At 42.2% G+C, this 17,466-nt stretch overlaps 1 protein-coding gene across 1 annotated transcript in view; it reads left to right on the forward strand.

Annotated features, from left to right (window-relative positions):
* Positions 1 to 6,638, forward strand: part of COMMD9 (COMM domain containing 9) — a 45,952-nt gene extending 39,314 nt beyond the window's left edge. Inside the window, exons 4-6 of the mRNA XM_085643480.1 lie at positions 2,383 to 2,417; positions 5,703 to 5,806; positions 6,454 to 6,638. Coding sequence (XP_085499606.1) covers positions 2,383 to 2,417; positions 5,703 to 5,806; positions 6,454 to 6,594 — 280 coding nt within the window. The 3' untranslated portion in view covers positions 6,595 to 6,638. The remainder of the gene's footprint in view (positions 1 to 2,382; positions 2,418 to 5,702; positions 5,807 to 6,453) is intronic.
* Positions 6,639 to 17,466: the final 10,828 nt, after the last annotated feature.

Raw genomic sequence — 17,466 nt, forward strand, 5'->3', positions numbered from 1 at the left:
GTCGTTGCCTGACTGTATGGGTGGAGGCCCCCCACCTTTTCCCCAGCAAGAAGAGTGCCTGTCAGGCAGAGCAAAGGTCAGCCTGACAGACACTCATCTTGGTCAGGCAGTCAGGAGCCAGACATGTGCTAAATGTCCATGCTCCTTGCTGCCTGAGCGGAACTTTCCCAGACTGAGGATTTTACAGTCCTATGGGCGTGACCTCCTCAGCCCGGCAAAAGTGCCCTCCCCTTAGTGATGAGGGAGGGCCTTATTGATTGGCTTGAACCTGGGGACCCCTTGAAGATCCCATGGCCTGTGACACCTCATCCCAAAGTGGGGTGGGGTTAGCAGTACGATGACCCCATCCCACTCTGTGACGAGTGAGGGACTGCCTCTTCTGTGAGTGAGTGTATATGTGTGCTTGCGTTGCCCGCCACACCCAATCCTTGCTAAAATTACCAGCTGCCACTGTGTGTATGGAGAGTACCATTCAAAACGAACGGCACGAGAGAGGGTAAACCGTAGCTACAAATCAGGTTATTTTTATGCAGGGGTTTTTGCAAGGATGAGGTAGGAGCCAATCTGAGGAACTATAAACCTTAGAAATAAAGTCTGACAGTTAATTACCTATGGGCACGTGGTATAAGTCGTCCGTCTGGCTGTTGATGGTGTTGTTACAATCCTTTTTTTTTTTTTTTCTTTTTTTTTTTTACATAGATATTGAATATTATTGAAATTGTTTGACTTTGTACTTGTTCTAATAGCATGATGTTTTAAGTGTTATGTCCAGGTAGTGGGTTGTTGAAGTTTGTCTTCTCCTATTTTGAGGAATGGACAATCATTGGTGTTTGCATCTTTTTACGTGTTTAGTTTGTTGAGTTTCCAGGCTGATATTAGGGGTTGTTTGTTAAGGATTCCGTGGATGTATCACTTTTTTTATCTTGAGCGCCCTGGAGGGTATTTGTCTGTAGGGAGGAAATGAGAACGTGTGGATTCTTTGCTGCATCACATTGGGAATAAGCAGGTCTTAACTATTCTTCTAAACTCTAAGAGATTTTCAGTGGCTCTGATCTTTGCAGACAGGGAATTCCGAGATTGTGCTCCTTGAACATAAAAAGTAGAACCACTAATGGTTTTCTTCCCATAGCAGGAATAATAAAGTGTTGTGCCAATCTGTAAGTTCCCAGGTTGGGACAATTTTTGGATGTTTGCTTGCATGAATTTTGCTCCTTTACTATTAATAACTCTGAGTGATGCGCAGTAGTTTGTAAGAGGATCATCTAGCTATTGGGAGCCAGTTTAGAGCTTTCCAAACTGGCTAAGTGTGCATGTGTATATTTACACGTAGAAGCAATCTTGCTCCAGAGTTTAGGATTTAATTGTGGCCTTCCGAAAGTTGAGAGGAGAGTGCTATGATATAGTCTGTTAGAATAGTCAAGTTTTGAGAGGATGAATGATGTTGTTGCTTGTACTTTTTGAGGAAATTAGAGATGTTGAATGGTGTGTCTAAGTGTTTCCATGGTGTAGGAGGTTGATTGGGACAACCTGTCCATTTGAATAGTCTTGGAAAGTGTGAAGTCAAAGAAAATGCTCGATTTTTCATGGTTTGGGCTATTTTTGGCAGTGATCCGAGTTCACCTGACAAGGAAGATATAGGGTCATAGTTTTCACTGCAGGTCAGTATTTCTGTCTTTAACGTCATCCATTGATCTCTGACTACAACACAGGCGTTTACATTTTGATGTTTCTTGTGTCCTTGGAGTTGTCTAGTTTGTGAATTATCTGTGTGCCATCTGTGTAGTTGTAGCAGGTGAGTCTAAAGCTGCTGATAAGATGTAGTAATGGTTTGATGTATAAGTTAAAGAGTAGATGTCAGAAGATAGATCCTTGTGGAACTCCTGGTTTTTTTGCAGTAAGATTCTGGCTAGGGAGGGGGTGTGTGGATCTAGTATAATCTAGAGAAAATCCAGTTGAGGGTGTTGTGATCTATATCAACTTCTTTCAGTTTAAAAAGTAATGTGCCCTTGTGCACTGTGTCAAAAGAGCTAGTAATGCAGCATCTCCACTTTTGTTGACTGTTCTAACAAGCTTTAAAGGTCCCCTGCTGTCTGCATAATTAGCTGTATTCCCCATGGGCCGGTATGTGAGTTTAAAAGGTGTTTCGTTAAGAATGCATGCACAAATGCATCTGTCTATCCATCCATCCGTCTGTCTGTCTGTGCCCCACTGAAAAGTCAAAAAGAAATGTAGGCCGCGAGCCTGTTCTCAGAGTCTCCCCAAGTCCAGTCAACTTCTGCTAGGAGCTCTCGTTTAAAAGAAATCAACTATTGAATGAAATAGGAAGTTCGTGCCTGAAAAGGAAGAACATATGACTTGTTGTTTTTCCCTTTTGCTTCACAGGTCCAGCTGGAGACAAGAAGCAGAAGCTAGTCAAAGTAAGTACTATATTTGCGAACCTTTTGACTCGAAGTAGACTCCTAAACAGTGAGATATTTACGCACCAGTGGAGTTGAGAGTAGGCTTGGCCCTTGGCTCATCCTTGTACTGTTGTAAGCCTGATTACTTGCAAGCACTTCCTCTCCTTCCACTCAGCTGAGCATCTTTTGGTGGAGCAACCTAACTACTGAGACAAGGCAAAGTGTGGTCAATGCCATAGAAAGTTGAAAAGTTACTAAGCATGTCTGCATGATATTAATTAAAAGTCTTACTTTAAAAGAAATATAGTAGCATTCTTATTGTAAGTGATGTGTGCTATCAATACCAGATGTTCCACCCTCATAACAGTCTCCTAGGAGTACACCTTGATTGTTCAACCCCATCACCACCCGCTGAAAGTCTATATCTAACAAGCCTTGGCAATGCTAACTGATCTGGCTTATAACTGAAAGTGCTTCTTTAGTCACTGGTGAGCTTGGGCACTCAGTAAGTCATCATACACTCATTCTATAACTCATCCTTACACTTATGCGTGTATTTATCCACCCACTGACTCTTTCTTGCATTCACAGACTTACCCCTCCACTATAAAAATACTGACTCAACTATGATATGCAAGATAAATACAAAGAAGAGAGAAATAAAATGTGTTTGCTGTCAAACAAAGCGGCTCCTCGAAGTCTGGTTTAAGTAGGGTTCACTCTAATTTCCACAGCGAGAATCTCTCCATATCAAACTTTGCGCTAAGGCGTGCCTCTTTTGTTCCAACCTAAAGTGACTCCAAATCAAAACCTGTAAAGGGGCATGATTATCGGATCGCTATCAGTTGATAAGTGGCAAATTTAAAAGTGTTTAACAATGAGAAGATCTTTTTTAACCTGTTTAGGCTTGCCAATGTCATGTTAATTTGAGCTTAAAACTATAATCCATCCATTGTAATCTTCATTAGAGAAGATGCTGTCGCCACAGGTTTTCTGCACACCACAGAAGCACCTGCAACCCTTTCACAAGGGTTGTACTCAAGAATCATGGCACATACATGTGTACCCATGCATATTTTCACAGAACCCGTAACCTTTCAACCTCATTGTAATAATAGTCGTAAATTTGAGCCGGGAATGGAATTTTTCTTTTAAGGCACTTTTCGGGTGTACGCTTTCAATAAAAACAAGCACTGGAAATGCCAGGACGTCTGGCATTAAAAGAATGTTGTATGGTAATGTGAAGCATTACAAGTAGATTGCATGACAATGGATATGTGTTTGTGTGTAGCAAAGAACTGTAGAATATTGGAGTACATTAAAAGGTCAGGTAACAGTTGAACTGTCAAGCCAGACTTAAAAAGGATTATGCTAATTAGCCTTCTGACAGTTTGACAGTTCAGGCAGATAAAGGAAAACATTCTAAAGTTGCTTTTACTTAATATCTATTACACATCCAACTTCACAGTTGAATTAAATGTTTTTAATAACTATTTATTTTACTAGCTGGTCCATTTCCTCAGTTACAGTGTAGTATTGTATTCTGTACTGAGATGTTCTCCTGTAGGCAGCTAGTCCTGCCACAGTGAAAATTACTTTCAGGGCCTTGTCACTGTAGTAATATGGTAACATTAATTTTGTACCCGTCCCTCTTTTTAATGCCATGCACCCTACCTTGTGGGCTACAAGGCTTACATTAAATTGGTGCACTCATTTTTAAAAGGGAGCTTTTTACCTGTCATGAGAGGTTTATTTTGACAATTTGGGGTGCTATTTTACACTATTATAGCTGGGTTATCATAGTCGCCCTGGAGCCAGGGTCGGACTGGGACAATTATTGTGCCTGGGCACCAAAATAAAAGTGGCCCCATTAGCTAAGCATATAGCAAAAAAAGTGGCATTATCTGGCAAATCGAGAGTAAAAACTACTTGGTCATAAAACCGGCCCCACAACTGCTAAAAAAGACGACCAATACACTGATCTGTCATACCAGCCCATCGGCCCTGCCTGCCTGCCTGCCCTAAAGGGCAGTCTGATCCTGCCTGTAGCCATGTTTGCACTGGATGACGTAATGGCTGCTGAATTCCTCTAGTGATATTACACTTCCAGGCTCTAGGCACTGTTTGTTCCATATATAAGGGACTTACAGGCAAGTTAAATATACCAGTAGGAAAATGCCAATATGGCCATGTTTGAAAGGGGAGGGCAAGCACTTTACTGCTGGTTAGCAGAGGTAACATGTGCAGCGTTCTAAAGCGCCCAAAAAGATAGGGTTCAGCAAAAGGCAAAAAAGATGGGAGTAATCACACACAATCGGTGGATTTCCTATATTTGCTTTTCACAATAAATATGTACACCCTACCCTGGTGCATCTGCCGTAACTTTTCCTTAATAAAACTGATCAGGCCTACAGCTTAAATCAGTCTCACACTTCTGCCCAATAAAATGTGGTATTCAAGAAAACCACCATGTGGCTGGGGATAAAGCTTCGCTCTCAGTATTGCTTCTGAAAGCGTTTTTTCTATTTGTCACATATTGTCTTCGACGTCTGCGCTATCATTCCGATAATCTGTTAGATTTCATCTAACAAAATACCTGTTTACAACCTTTCAGCTATCCACCCTGAAAAGCTTATTATCCTTAACCTCTTCGGTGCCCATGACGAGCTGGACTCGTCATGGGCCGCGGTTGCGCTGTGCCCATGAAGAGTCCAGCTCGTCATAAACCCCGCCCGCTAATGTAACGGCCGGCACAGGGCGGGGAAAGGGGCGGGCACTGAAGGGGTTAACAAACACTTCAAAATAAATAAGCCAAACATTTAATAACAAACACATGAGAGCTGTTGGATCTGACAGCTTACCACAATGAACCAATCTACTCTATTGATCATACACGTTTCTCCAAGGTGACCATTCTATTTGAAATTCATCACCACAAATGAGAATCCGCTTCAAGAATACAGGCCGAAAGCTTGTGACTGCCCTAATCCATACCCTTCAACTTCCACAGGCAGGATGAATTTGTTTATTCTGCGTAATATGCCCCATTATTACTGACTGGAAACTTCCGCAAGTCAGTAACTTTTTGTCGACTTGAGGTCAACAGGAGTCTTGACAAGGGCAGCCTATCACAAGCCAGGAGGCAGCTGGGCTACAACCTAGAGTAATTCAGGAGCATACATGCTACATGGGTGAGAGGAAGGTAGTGTTGTACATATTCACTAAATGTGTTTTTGAACTAAGGTTTCTGCTTTTTGTGTACATTGTCTACCGCCTTCACAAAGTGTGTCTCTCCTCCTGCAGTTTCTCTGCCGTGTCTGGTTGACATGGATTGGAGAGTGGACATCAAGACCTCATCGGACAGTATCAGCAGAATGGCCGTACCCACCTGCCTGCTCCAGATGAAGGTAAGACATGGCCTCACTATTGCAATACCATACTGCCATACCTTAAAGGGCAGTAGAAAGAAACATTTCTCATGATTGCTGGAGTATCACTCAGCCCCCTGGTGTGTAAAATATGAAGTTGACTTTTGGCTACTTTGTGAATTTGTTTTAAATAATCACTTGCTTCACTAAGGTCATGAAATTGGCAATGTTTTAAAAAAATAGTTAGTTAAAATTTGACAAATAGTAGGTGTTGACGAAGAAAATAAAACACAAAACCTGCGGGGTTTTTTTTGGGGGGGGGGGAAATTCTTGCTACCAACATATATATTTCAAAGTTGTCCCCCACAAAAAAGTTTGTTGTGGAGATAGTGAAGGATTAGGAAAAGGGGAATCTTTATAACTGCATGCAGTTGTAAGATTGATAAACTTTGCAAAACATTACCGGCAAAATTCTAATTGGTGGACTGCAAGGCCCTGACAGTCCTTATCTCCTGTCACATTTGGAGAGCCTGTGGGCGGTGGCCTGGTAATCTACATTTGTGTATCCGACCCTGACTACGCCTTCTAGAGAAGAGCCTGAAAGCCTAAAGGATTGTTCATAATTCTCAGAAGAAGCCCTCGTGGTCGGATTTTCAAGCTGTCTCTCACACTTGTTTCTTTCCCAGATCCAGGAGGAGGCCAGCCTCTGTGGGAACAAGCCCTTTGTAACCGCGGTGACGGTGGAGTTGAGCAAGGAGACGCTGGATACCATGTTGGACGGGCTCGGGAGGATACGAGACCAACTGTCCGCTGTGGCAAACAAGTGATGGAACCCAGGGAGGTGAATGTAAATAAAGGACATTTTTGCATCCTTGTGTCTCCCAAGATATCTTTTTTTCTATGATTGGAGAAGATCTGCAGATGAAAGGCATTGGTATCCTCGTACTTGTTCTTGACATGCACAGGGAAATCAAAAATGATTAGTGATTTGGTTTTAAGTTGATTTCGGAAAATGGAATTAAAAATGGGGTTGAATTTTACATCCGTGAAGGAAAGCTGGACCTGCCTCTGGACCATTTCCTCTTGTTCTGCCCCTCAGATCCTGTCCTCTGATTGTGCCATATGGTACTGCCCAAGCCCCTGACTCTAAGGCTGTTCCAGAGCCCGGCCCAGTAAGGCTCTTTACCCCATGGCCATGCATCCTGGCATGATATGGTATGTTGTCCGCTTCCAGTCTATAATTCTGCTATTCCTTCTGGGCCTAACTCAGCGGCACCTTTCATGCCGTACCATAAGTACTTAGAGAGTGTCTTGGTTTCCGCGTTCCCTCTCCGTCAGTTTTCGCGAGCAGTCATCCAAAATCGAAGTATTCAGAATAATTAGCAGAGGAACAGGATGCACTACTTTTAAGTCTCTAGGAATGTGTCTTGGCATTAGCCCAGTCTTGGTATTTACTCTTTCTTTTTTAACTGATGGGAGCAGTGTTTTTTCATTGCTGCTGGGTTATATCCAACCACATAAGAATTCCCTTCTGATAATTAGCTTTAATTATATTTTCACAGTAGTTCTGATGCAGCAAGACTTATTTCTCTTTACTTCATAAAACTTAGCCTCCAAGGGCAAGACTCCAAAATAAGATAGCAAATGAGTTTCAAAATAAAGGTAAAATGAACCCTACATTAAGTGACATAAACTAGTTATAATATACATATCTACCTGATCTAGATCCAGTCACCTGATATTTTACAGGCCAGGACTAGACTTAATTATTAGAATATTATGTTCTTGTTTAAATTATGCATTTTACTACCTTGTTAATTTCCTTTGAAAAAGTGAGCTTTGTTTTTGATAATATATTTTTTAGTATTTCTCATAGACCGCAACCATGGTGAATGGCTCCACAACCATTTATACCAGTGGATGGTGAAACCTCAGAGAATGGGAACAAGGAAAATACTATTTTTTTAAGTATATAGCTACAGATGAAGAACAAAGATGAACATTTGAAAATAATATATATATATATATATATATATATATATATATATATATATATTATTAGAACATTGGAATGTGGAGCACTCCATTGAATACAATGGAGTGCTCTGAGCTTCTACGGGCCGGTAAAAGCCCACAGATGTTCACAGCTGTTGCTGTGATCAAAGGCCTGTCGGAGCCCGAGGTGATTTAAACCCCCTCCGGCTCTGAGAGGCCTTTGTTTATTTGTTAGAACATTCTGCCCTCTAGTGGCAGAATGTTCTAATAGCCTTAGAGCCTTTCGTATCTGGGCTATACCGGCCATTAAATTCCTGCTCCCTTGTTAAAGGCCCTCGCCTTCGGCTCGGGCCTTTAACGCTGGAGCGGACCTTTAATGGCCGGTTTAGCCCACTACGGCGGGCTATAAGGCTATATTACATTTAGTTCCTGGTGGTCTGAAGGTGTATAATAGAATTAATAAGAAACAGAACTGCTGGGCGAGATGATGTTTTCAAGCATACATTGGAGGATCTAGATCCCTGTTTTCCCCACAGTGTTTGTAGCCACATATCTTTAAAATAAAATTCATAGGAAACAAGGGACATATGAAATATAGATTACTATAGGTCAAATCACTAATGATTGCATGTTATTCAGGAGCGTTACAAAGCAAGTGGATGAGAGATCGGCTAATCATGCAAATGTAAATAACCCTATTACCCAAGACATACTGTGGGCTAATAGGATAATTTGAACTGAAGGAGGCATGTCGCTGATTACATATATTTTTTTTTTTTTTACGGTAAATAGAATATGCGTCAAAGCTGTGCTGGAGGGATTAGGTGCAGAAGTAAGAGATATTCTGGGGAAAGGGAAGACGGGGAAGGGGAATGAGCGAGACACATTTAAGAAAATGGACCACAGGGACAACCGCAAGGAGTAGTCAGGAACAACTTATGAAAAGAAGGTTTGGAACAAATAGAAAATAACAATGATATGCATAACAAATGTTACAGATGTAATAGCAATGAACATTTAGCCTTAAGCAAAAAACGTCCTGCACTATCACAGAAATGTTTTGATTGAGCGAACATTGGGCACTATGTTGGAATATTTAAATACTAGCATAACCATTAAGTTTAATGTGTGACAGATGTATAAGATTATTCATCTTAGTCTAGTACGTCAAGTGATAAAATGTGTGTGCTGAGCATGAATGATCATGTATTGAGCACGGGTGGATGGTCCGAAAAAGAAGATTGTGCGTAACTTGAGAATTAGAGGGCAGTGAATACAAGCATTGTTGGTGACTCAGGGTCTCCTTATATAATTGTAAATGAGGAGGTGTGTAGAGATAGTTTTAAAAACAAGTTAGGATAAGAGTTTTTCCCCTTAAATATTAGACCAAAAGGTTTTGAAGGAAAATAAATAAAAATGCTTAGGTTTTGACTATAAATGTTTGATTTTAACTTTAAACAACCTGAATATAATGTGTATGTTGCACAGTTGGAACCTTGCATTTGAAGCTGAATTAATTAAAGGGCACTAGACATCATTTTGATTCCAAACGGCACACAATAGACCTTGTGTGAAATCAACATTATTTGACAAAAACTTATAAAGGAATTTCCTGTGATATTTTCAGTGAAAATAGTAGAATAAGAAGACTTTTCCAATAAAAACCCAAAGTGAAGAATGACCTTCTGGTGATTCTGAAGGAAGTAGAAGAGGAACTGGACACATTGCAGAGAGAAGGAATTATAGAATCATCCGAATAGATATCTCCCTTTGTGCTGGCTTGACTAGATGGTGGCAGAGTGAGATTGTGTGTAGATCTTTAACATTTAAATTATAACATACTTCTGTACAGCTTTCAGCTGCTAAAAATGTGTTAATTGTTGGTGATGATAAAGGCGAATAAAACAGTACTCCCGGATTAACCTTTTGGCTGCGTACCACCCAATGTTATTCCATAGAAAGAGCTGCAGATTAACTATGTTGGTAACCCCTATAGGTAGTTTTCAATTTAAAAGGATGCCACTTGTGTTGGCCTCAGCCACCTCAGCAGTATTTTCTGAGACTAATACACAAGATTTTCAAGGGCAAAGATGGTGTCTTGTTTTTCGGAGACATCATCTTTTGATTGGGTAAATCAAAAGAGGAACACGACAGATGATTGAAAAAGTGTTTTAGAAATAAAGGATTGAATGAGGAGTATAAGAATGTAAATTTGTGTTGAGTAACGTGACTGACATTGGCCATGTAGTAGGAAGTCAGGGTATCAGACCAAATCAAAATTTGATTGAAGCAGTAAGGAACACCCCCTCCATTGAATAACAAGCATTTACAATGCAATGGTCTCGGCATTGGTAAAGTTAGAGCTATTGGCATTGCTCATGACATTATTTTTGTTTATGTTTTTAAGACATTTAAAAAAACGCCATTGTTATTTACAATGTCAATAGCTTAATCACTCTCAAATGCGAGACCTATTTCATTTGCACCCACACACAGAGCCACCTACACACACACTGATTAAGCTATTGACATTGTAAATAACAATGACGTTTCTCTACATGTTTTAAAAACAAAAACATAAACAAAATCAATGTCATGAGCAATGCCAATAGCTCTAACTTTAACAATCCCGAGACCGTTGCATTGTAAATGCTTGTTCTTTTTAAGGTAGGTTACTGCCTAGTGCTGAACAAATGCAGCCTATTACCAAGGAAGTGGAAAAGCTTGCGCCTGAGCAGTAACTAAGGGATTTTGCAACGTCCCAGATTCCACCTATTCTGCAGGGTTGAGGAAAGTAGAATTTTGAACGGGGGTTCATGTCCCACGTCCCAGTCTGGTTATGGCTCGGACCCAAGCCAGTCTGCCACCTTCCATATGCGAGGGCGAGCGTAAAGCACTTGGTAGTTGGTGCCCTGACAGTGCAAGAGTGAATCAGTCTGCCTCGTGTTTTCCTTATGTTCTCACACCTCCATGTCAGCCAAAAACTTTCTTTTAGATACCAGGGACCCTTTTGTTTTTTTGCTGAGTTTTTATATAGCGCGAACTTGACCCGAATCCAATCAGGTATCAGAGCGCCTTACATAGCACCTGTTACGTTACATTAGGACACACAATCATTCTTTGTTAGGCACGGGGAAGATTAAGTGATTTGCCCAGAATCACAGGCTGTTCAGCGTCACTGCCGAGACTCGAACCCAGTTCCCCAGGTCCGAGGTCGATCGCCTAAGCCGTTAGGCCAACTCCTCTTCCTGCCTCTTTATCTTGGCCTACCCCGGTCATTGCTGCAGATTTAAAGGCAGGCACTAATACTGCATTCTGCCGCAGAAGTACGGTCAGTGGTCTCCTAGTGGTAGGATACTAGAATAAAAAAGCAATTCTATGCAGAAACTCGGTTGTGGCAGCCTACAAGCTTATCATGCATAAAACCCGAACTGCTTTTATCACATGATCAGTTGTCGGAACGCACTGCACTCGATTATCAACGTCATTTATTAGACATGACTACCACGCAAGTTTGGAAGCCGGTCTCCAGTTGCCTGGCCATCCCATATTCACACACACACACTGAGAACTACGGAACAATCAGAACCCGAATAAAGTTCGTTTTAGTTAAAACCATAACCATGTGCCAATAAAACGCGATACATAGCACCATTAAAATATTCATTAAAATATATGCTTTAAAAGTTTCTTATCGCAGAAGTTGCCTGAGAACTACGGAAAGATTGGATGGAGCATACCGGCTGTGTGCATGGCATGAGCGTTGCTGTTTGTATTCTGTGAACTAAAATGCGATGACGTTTTAAGTTAGGCAAAGACAAATATCCCCCACCTTCCTGGGCATAAACATATAACCCGAAGGCTCTTCTCTCGGTGAATGTCTCGGTTTCACCCTGGCTGTCCCTGTTTGTCGCTTCCCCTGAGAGGGGGCTCGGAAAATGCTAGCAAACAAACTGCGCCACGTGAGGAATACCACAGGGAGTCAATTAAGCATCTGTGCCAGCGCCCCCGGGGGCTCGTGGAGTAGTGTAACCACAGCAGCTCGCGGCGGGTTGGGGGAAGGGGGCGAGGCGATGACGTGGGAGATAGAAGGAAGGGGAGCGCAAGGATGTGGGGACAACAGGAAACGGTGGGATGTGAGGGACAGAAGGAACCGAAAGGACAGAAGAACAAGAGGCCTTACCTGCCGGACTCCACACAGAACAAGCCGAGGGACACACTCTGAGAACTACGGAACAATCAGAATCCGAATAAAGTTCGTTTTAGTTAAAACCATAACCATGTGCCAATAAAACGAGATACAAAGCACCATTAAAATATACATTAAAATATATGCTTTAAAAGTTTCTTAATGTCGGGTGAGTGGAAGCTTTTTAAAGTGGTTCACGGTGCACATGTGCGAAATGCAGTCAACGGATAGAAGTGCTGACACTCCTTTCAGCCGCTGGTTAAAGCCAGCCGAACCACAAAGTTTTAAACAAAGCCATTAAAAATCACAAACCAAACGATTGCTGACAAGGGCACCGGAAGATACCACCGCCTTTCTCCGTGGCAGAGAAAAAATGCCTCGGAGAAACGCCACGTCGTTTTTGGATTCGGGGGCGTGTTTTGCTGTTGTCTCCTCCCTGAGACTTCTCGCAAAAAACACGCCCCCCGATCCGAAAAGGACGGGGCATAATCGGAGTGACTGGACCTCTTCTCCAGTGGCTGGCCAGCATTTAAGAGGCCAGCCAATGGAGAACAGGAGAGAAGAGGGGCGGGTGCAAGCCCCTCTTCTCAATGTCATTAAATCTCGCGAGCGAGACTGCGCAAGCGCAGCCATCGCTAGCCGAGACCTAAAAACGGTGCAAGAGCCTTCACAGAGTTGGAGGAGTTTTATTTCACGATTGTGTACACATTAGAGAAAAAACCACAAAGCATCATGCGATTGCTAAAAAATATAGTTACAGTTTGTTAGTGAAAGGAATGTTAAGCTGAATTTGAAAACATAAAATATTATGCTTGTAAGGCACCTCCAACTCCATGGTTTTGAGACAGAGCTCAAAAGCATAGCATCAACTGATGCTAGTGGAACCAGAAATAGGATCAGTGCTAACCCGATCTGAAGAGGAAGAAAATAAAGCTGTGATTGCATTTGCATCATGTTCATTGACACCAACGGGATAGAAATATTCCATTAATGAAAAGGAAACTATAGCATATGTTTGGGGACTTAAATATTTTCGGCGGTTCATCTGCGATATGCCAGTGATAGTAGCCGCTTACAACGGGTGGGGTGCTCTGCGCTTCACCACGTAGTACACGGTTTGCAATTAGGTCTCAGGAATTCACCTATTCTGTTAGTAATGTTCCGGATGTTAAAGTAAGGTGGCAAATTTTCAATGCAGAATACCTTTCTTGATAAAAGAGGAACCAATAGCTGGATGGGATGATTGTTGTGTGACCCTAATAAGGAACAAAGAAGGGGGCATTGGACACGAGTAATTGTAAAAGGGATTGGAAGGTTCTGACCAACCGAGGAAAAGGAAAGAACGTGTGTTGGATAGGTGGCCAGACAAACCCTTTACAGAGTATAGATGAATGTCATTCTGGGAGATAAGAAATGTAAACAGTAGAGATTGTAGGTAATTGGGTGGTGGAAAATTTATTCCACAGAAGAATTTATGAGATAAAGTGATGAATATATGTCACTGAGGTCACCTAGTAATTATTTAAACCCTAAATAAAAGGGCTGTATTGGTGGCCGGATGTAGATATGGTTATATAAAAAAGAGTCAGGAATTATGTGGAATGTAACAACTAATAAATCACAAGTAATACTAAAACCATCATATGTTGCATTCGAAGCCCTAGAATGTCCTGGGAAACACGAGTTATCGATCGTTATGGGTCCAATGGAGAATGATCAAGATGGATGGGGATATCGAATTGTTTAGGTAGATAGGTTTGCTAAAGTGCTCAAAGCGGAAGTTGTCAAAGGCGTTGATATTGATATGGTTGTACATTGTGGATAAGAGAGCGTCATCAAAAGTGACCCTCTTGGGTCAGAAAATATTGCAGACATTTAACGAGGAATGGAACTAAACATAAACATGTGTAGTTGTAAAGTGCACGTTTACCCGTAGTCATCTTGGCGCTGAATAACATAAACCACTTCTGTAGTAATGGAGCAGTATAACGATTCAAACAAGTTATTAAATGAACAGTACAATTAACACCCTTTAACAAGAACAATTAGGAGAATAACTGTAAAAAAATGATGGTCTTATACACTGTGTGAGACAATAGGATATGGTAATTTTGAATACAAAACCAAATATGGTGTATTATGCTTAATGTTATCGCAAAGGGCTGGGATATCCAGTAAAATAACACACTGAAGAAATCCCCCTTGGTCATTGCCTAAATTAATTAAGTCAGTCAAATTTATTTTTTTGTACCAAAAAGGGATTCCCAAAAGGGGGCAACTCAAAACAACAAATTTGCTTATTTGATTTTTATAGATGAAAAAATAGTATGCCCAAAAGTCACAACCAATATCATAAAGTTACACTATATATTCCCCTCACAAGGTTAAACACTATAACATCACTCCTCTCTTCTAAAAAACATAAGTACAATACATCTGATACAAGTAAGAATGAAAAGCAAAGGAAGTCAGTCCGAGGGTCTACGGGATCACGTTTGGAGGTAATGTATGGAGGAGCCCCTTTCATCTAACACTCGGGAACTAGAGTGAAAACTCAGTCATTCATTTTCAAGAACTAGGAATGAATAGTCTGGTGGACTGGATCTTCACACACTGAACGTAAAGTCTGCTTTGTGTTACCGAGCCAGAAGAATACGGCTTTGATGTGAGCCGCGAGTACAAAGGACCACCCTTTATGATTTCACTGGACCTGTCTTGAAAGGGGCATCACGGCTCTGTGAGGCTTTGAAGATATCATAACAGGTTACTGCAGCACCCTATAACTATTTGACCCTCATCAAGTTCTGAGGATGATCTCCGGAAATGAGTTAACAGGGACTAAAATAGACAGATCAGAAATTCCATAGGGTAATACAAATGTGTGATCAAGGAATATGAAAACATAAGGAGGGCATTGTATCCTCGACACATGATGCCTTGACCCTTACATTGTATCCTCGATACGTGATGCCTAGACCCTTGCATTGTATCCTCGATACGTGATGCCTAGACCCTTGCATTGTATCCTCGATACGTGATGCCTAGGCCCTTGCATTGTATCCTCGACACATGATGCCTAGGCCCTTGCATTGTATCCTCGATACGTGATGCCTAGGCCCTTGCATTGTATCCTCGACACATGATGCCTAGGCCCTTGCATTGTATCCTCGACACATGATGCCTAGACCCTTGCATTGTATCCTCGACACATGATGCCTAGACCCTTGCATTGTATCCTCGATACGTGATGCCTAGGCCCTTGCATTGTATCCTCGATACGTGATGCCTAGGCCCTTGCATTGTATCCTCGATACGTGATGCCTAGACCCTTCCATTGTATCCTCGATACGTGATGCCTAGGCCCTTGCATTGTATCCTCGATACGTGATGCCTAGGCCCTTGCATTGTATCCTCGATACGTGATGCCTAGACCCTTGCATTGTATCCTCGATACGTGATGCCTAGGCCTTTGCATTGTATCCTCGATACGTGATGCCTAGGCCCTTGTATTGTATCCTCGATACGTGATGCCTAGACCCTTGCATTGTATCCTCGATACGTGATGTAGGCCCTTGCATTGTAACCTCGATACGTGATGCCTAGGCCCTTGCATTGTATTCTCGATACATGATGCCTAGGCCCTTGCATTGTATCCTCGATACGTGATGTAGGCCCTTGCATTGTAACCTCGATACGTGATGCCTAGACCCTTGCATTGTAACCTCGATACGTGATGCTTAGGCCCTTGCATTGTATTCTCGATACATGATGCCTAGGCCCTTGCATTGTATCCTCGATACGTGATGTAGGCCCTTGCATTGTAACCTCGATACGTGATGTAGGCCCTTGCATTGTAACCTCGATATGTGATGCTTAGGCCCTTGCATTGTATTCTCGATACATGATGCCTAGGCCCTTGCATTGTATCCTCGATACGTGATGCCTAGGTCCTTGCATTGTATCCTCGATAGATGATGTCTAGGCCCTTGCATTGTATCCTCGATACGTGATGCCTAGGTCCTTGCATTGTATCCTCGATACGTGATGTAGGCCCTTGCATTGTAACCTCGATACGTGATGCCTAGGCCCTTGCATTGTATTCTCGATGCATGATGCCTAGGCCCTTGCATTGTATCCTCGATAGGTGATGCCTAGGCCCTTGCATTGTATCCTCAATACATGATGCCTAGGCCCTTGCATTGTATCCTCGATACGTGATGTCTAGGCCCTTGCATTGTATTCTCGATACATGATGCCTAGGCCCTTGCATTGTATCCTCGATAGGTGATGCCTAGGCCTTTGCATTGTATCCTCAATACATGATGCCTAGGCCCTTGCATTGTATCCTCGATACGTGATGTCTAGGCCCTTGCATTGTATTCTCGATACATGATGCCTAGGCCCTAGCATTGTATCCTCGATAGGTGATGCCTAGGCCCTTGCATTGTATCCTCGATAGGTGATGCCTAGGCCCTTGCATTGTATCCTCAATACATGATGCCTAGGCCCTTGCATTGTATCCTCGATACATGATGTAGGCCCTTGCATTGTAACCTCGATACGTGATGCCTAGGCCCTTGCATTGTATCCTCGATACATGATGCCTAGGCCCTTGCATTGTATCCTCGATGCATGATCCCTAGGCCATCGGGCACACTTTCTTTGTTTTTAAAGGAAGTGCTTTCAAGAGAAAGTGAAAAGAGGGCACTGAAGAGTAAAGAGATGAGGTTTAAGATATGCAGATGGGCAAGATGTGGAGAGGAGAAGGGCATAACTGAAGACCCAAACTCCTTCCACTCCTTCAATTGTAATTCACAGTCTCACAATTTCAGAATTGAAACATTTTCAATATTATCTATTTGCAACAAGATTATTGTTGTTACTCATTTATTTTGAACAGCTCACAACCATTGACATAGCCAATAGTCTGGCAGGTTTTGGGTGCATGTCAGGATGCAATAACAGAAAACTCAGAGAGAAGCCAAAATACCGGTTGAGTGACACACTTGGGACTCACAGAAATGTATTTTACGTCTTCCCTTTTAGAGAGCCCCCACATTTTTCATCCCACTTAAAGCCTTGTCTGCACATTTGCTATATGACTGATGGCAGCCAGCAGCTGTTCATCCCGAAGCCTGGTTCGAGTATTTTCTTCCAAAGTTGAAGTCGCATGGAGTGTAAGACCCTAGGCAGGCACACACTTTAAAGGGTCTGAAGTTCTCACACTGTACAATTTACACACCGCTGAATGTTGAGGGATTCCTAAAGCACGTTAGGGCCGTGTTAGCCACGAGGCGCTAGACTTTGGCTTCACTGCCTGAAGTAGAAAGGGATTAGAAAAGTTGTTTTTAACTTCGTGTTAAAAGTGGTTAGATCTTTATCCTTTCAGATTTGTTGAGGAGTCTATTCCAAGTTTAGCACCAATGTTTCCGGTGTTTGAGGCTGGAAGCAAGGGGAAGATGGGCGCTGCGCCCTTTAAGACGAGGAACCCCACCTGCAGTCCACCGGAGCTCCC

The sequence above is a fragment of the Triturus cristatus genome, chromosome 3_1 (assembly GCF_964204655.1).
Source record: "Triturus cristatus chromosome 3_1, aTriCri1.1, whole genome shotgun sequence".
Lineage (NCBI taxonomy): Eukaryota > Metazoa > Chordata > Amphibia > Caudata > Salamandridae > Triturus > Triturus cristatus.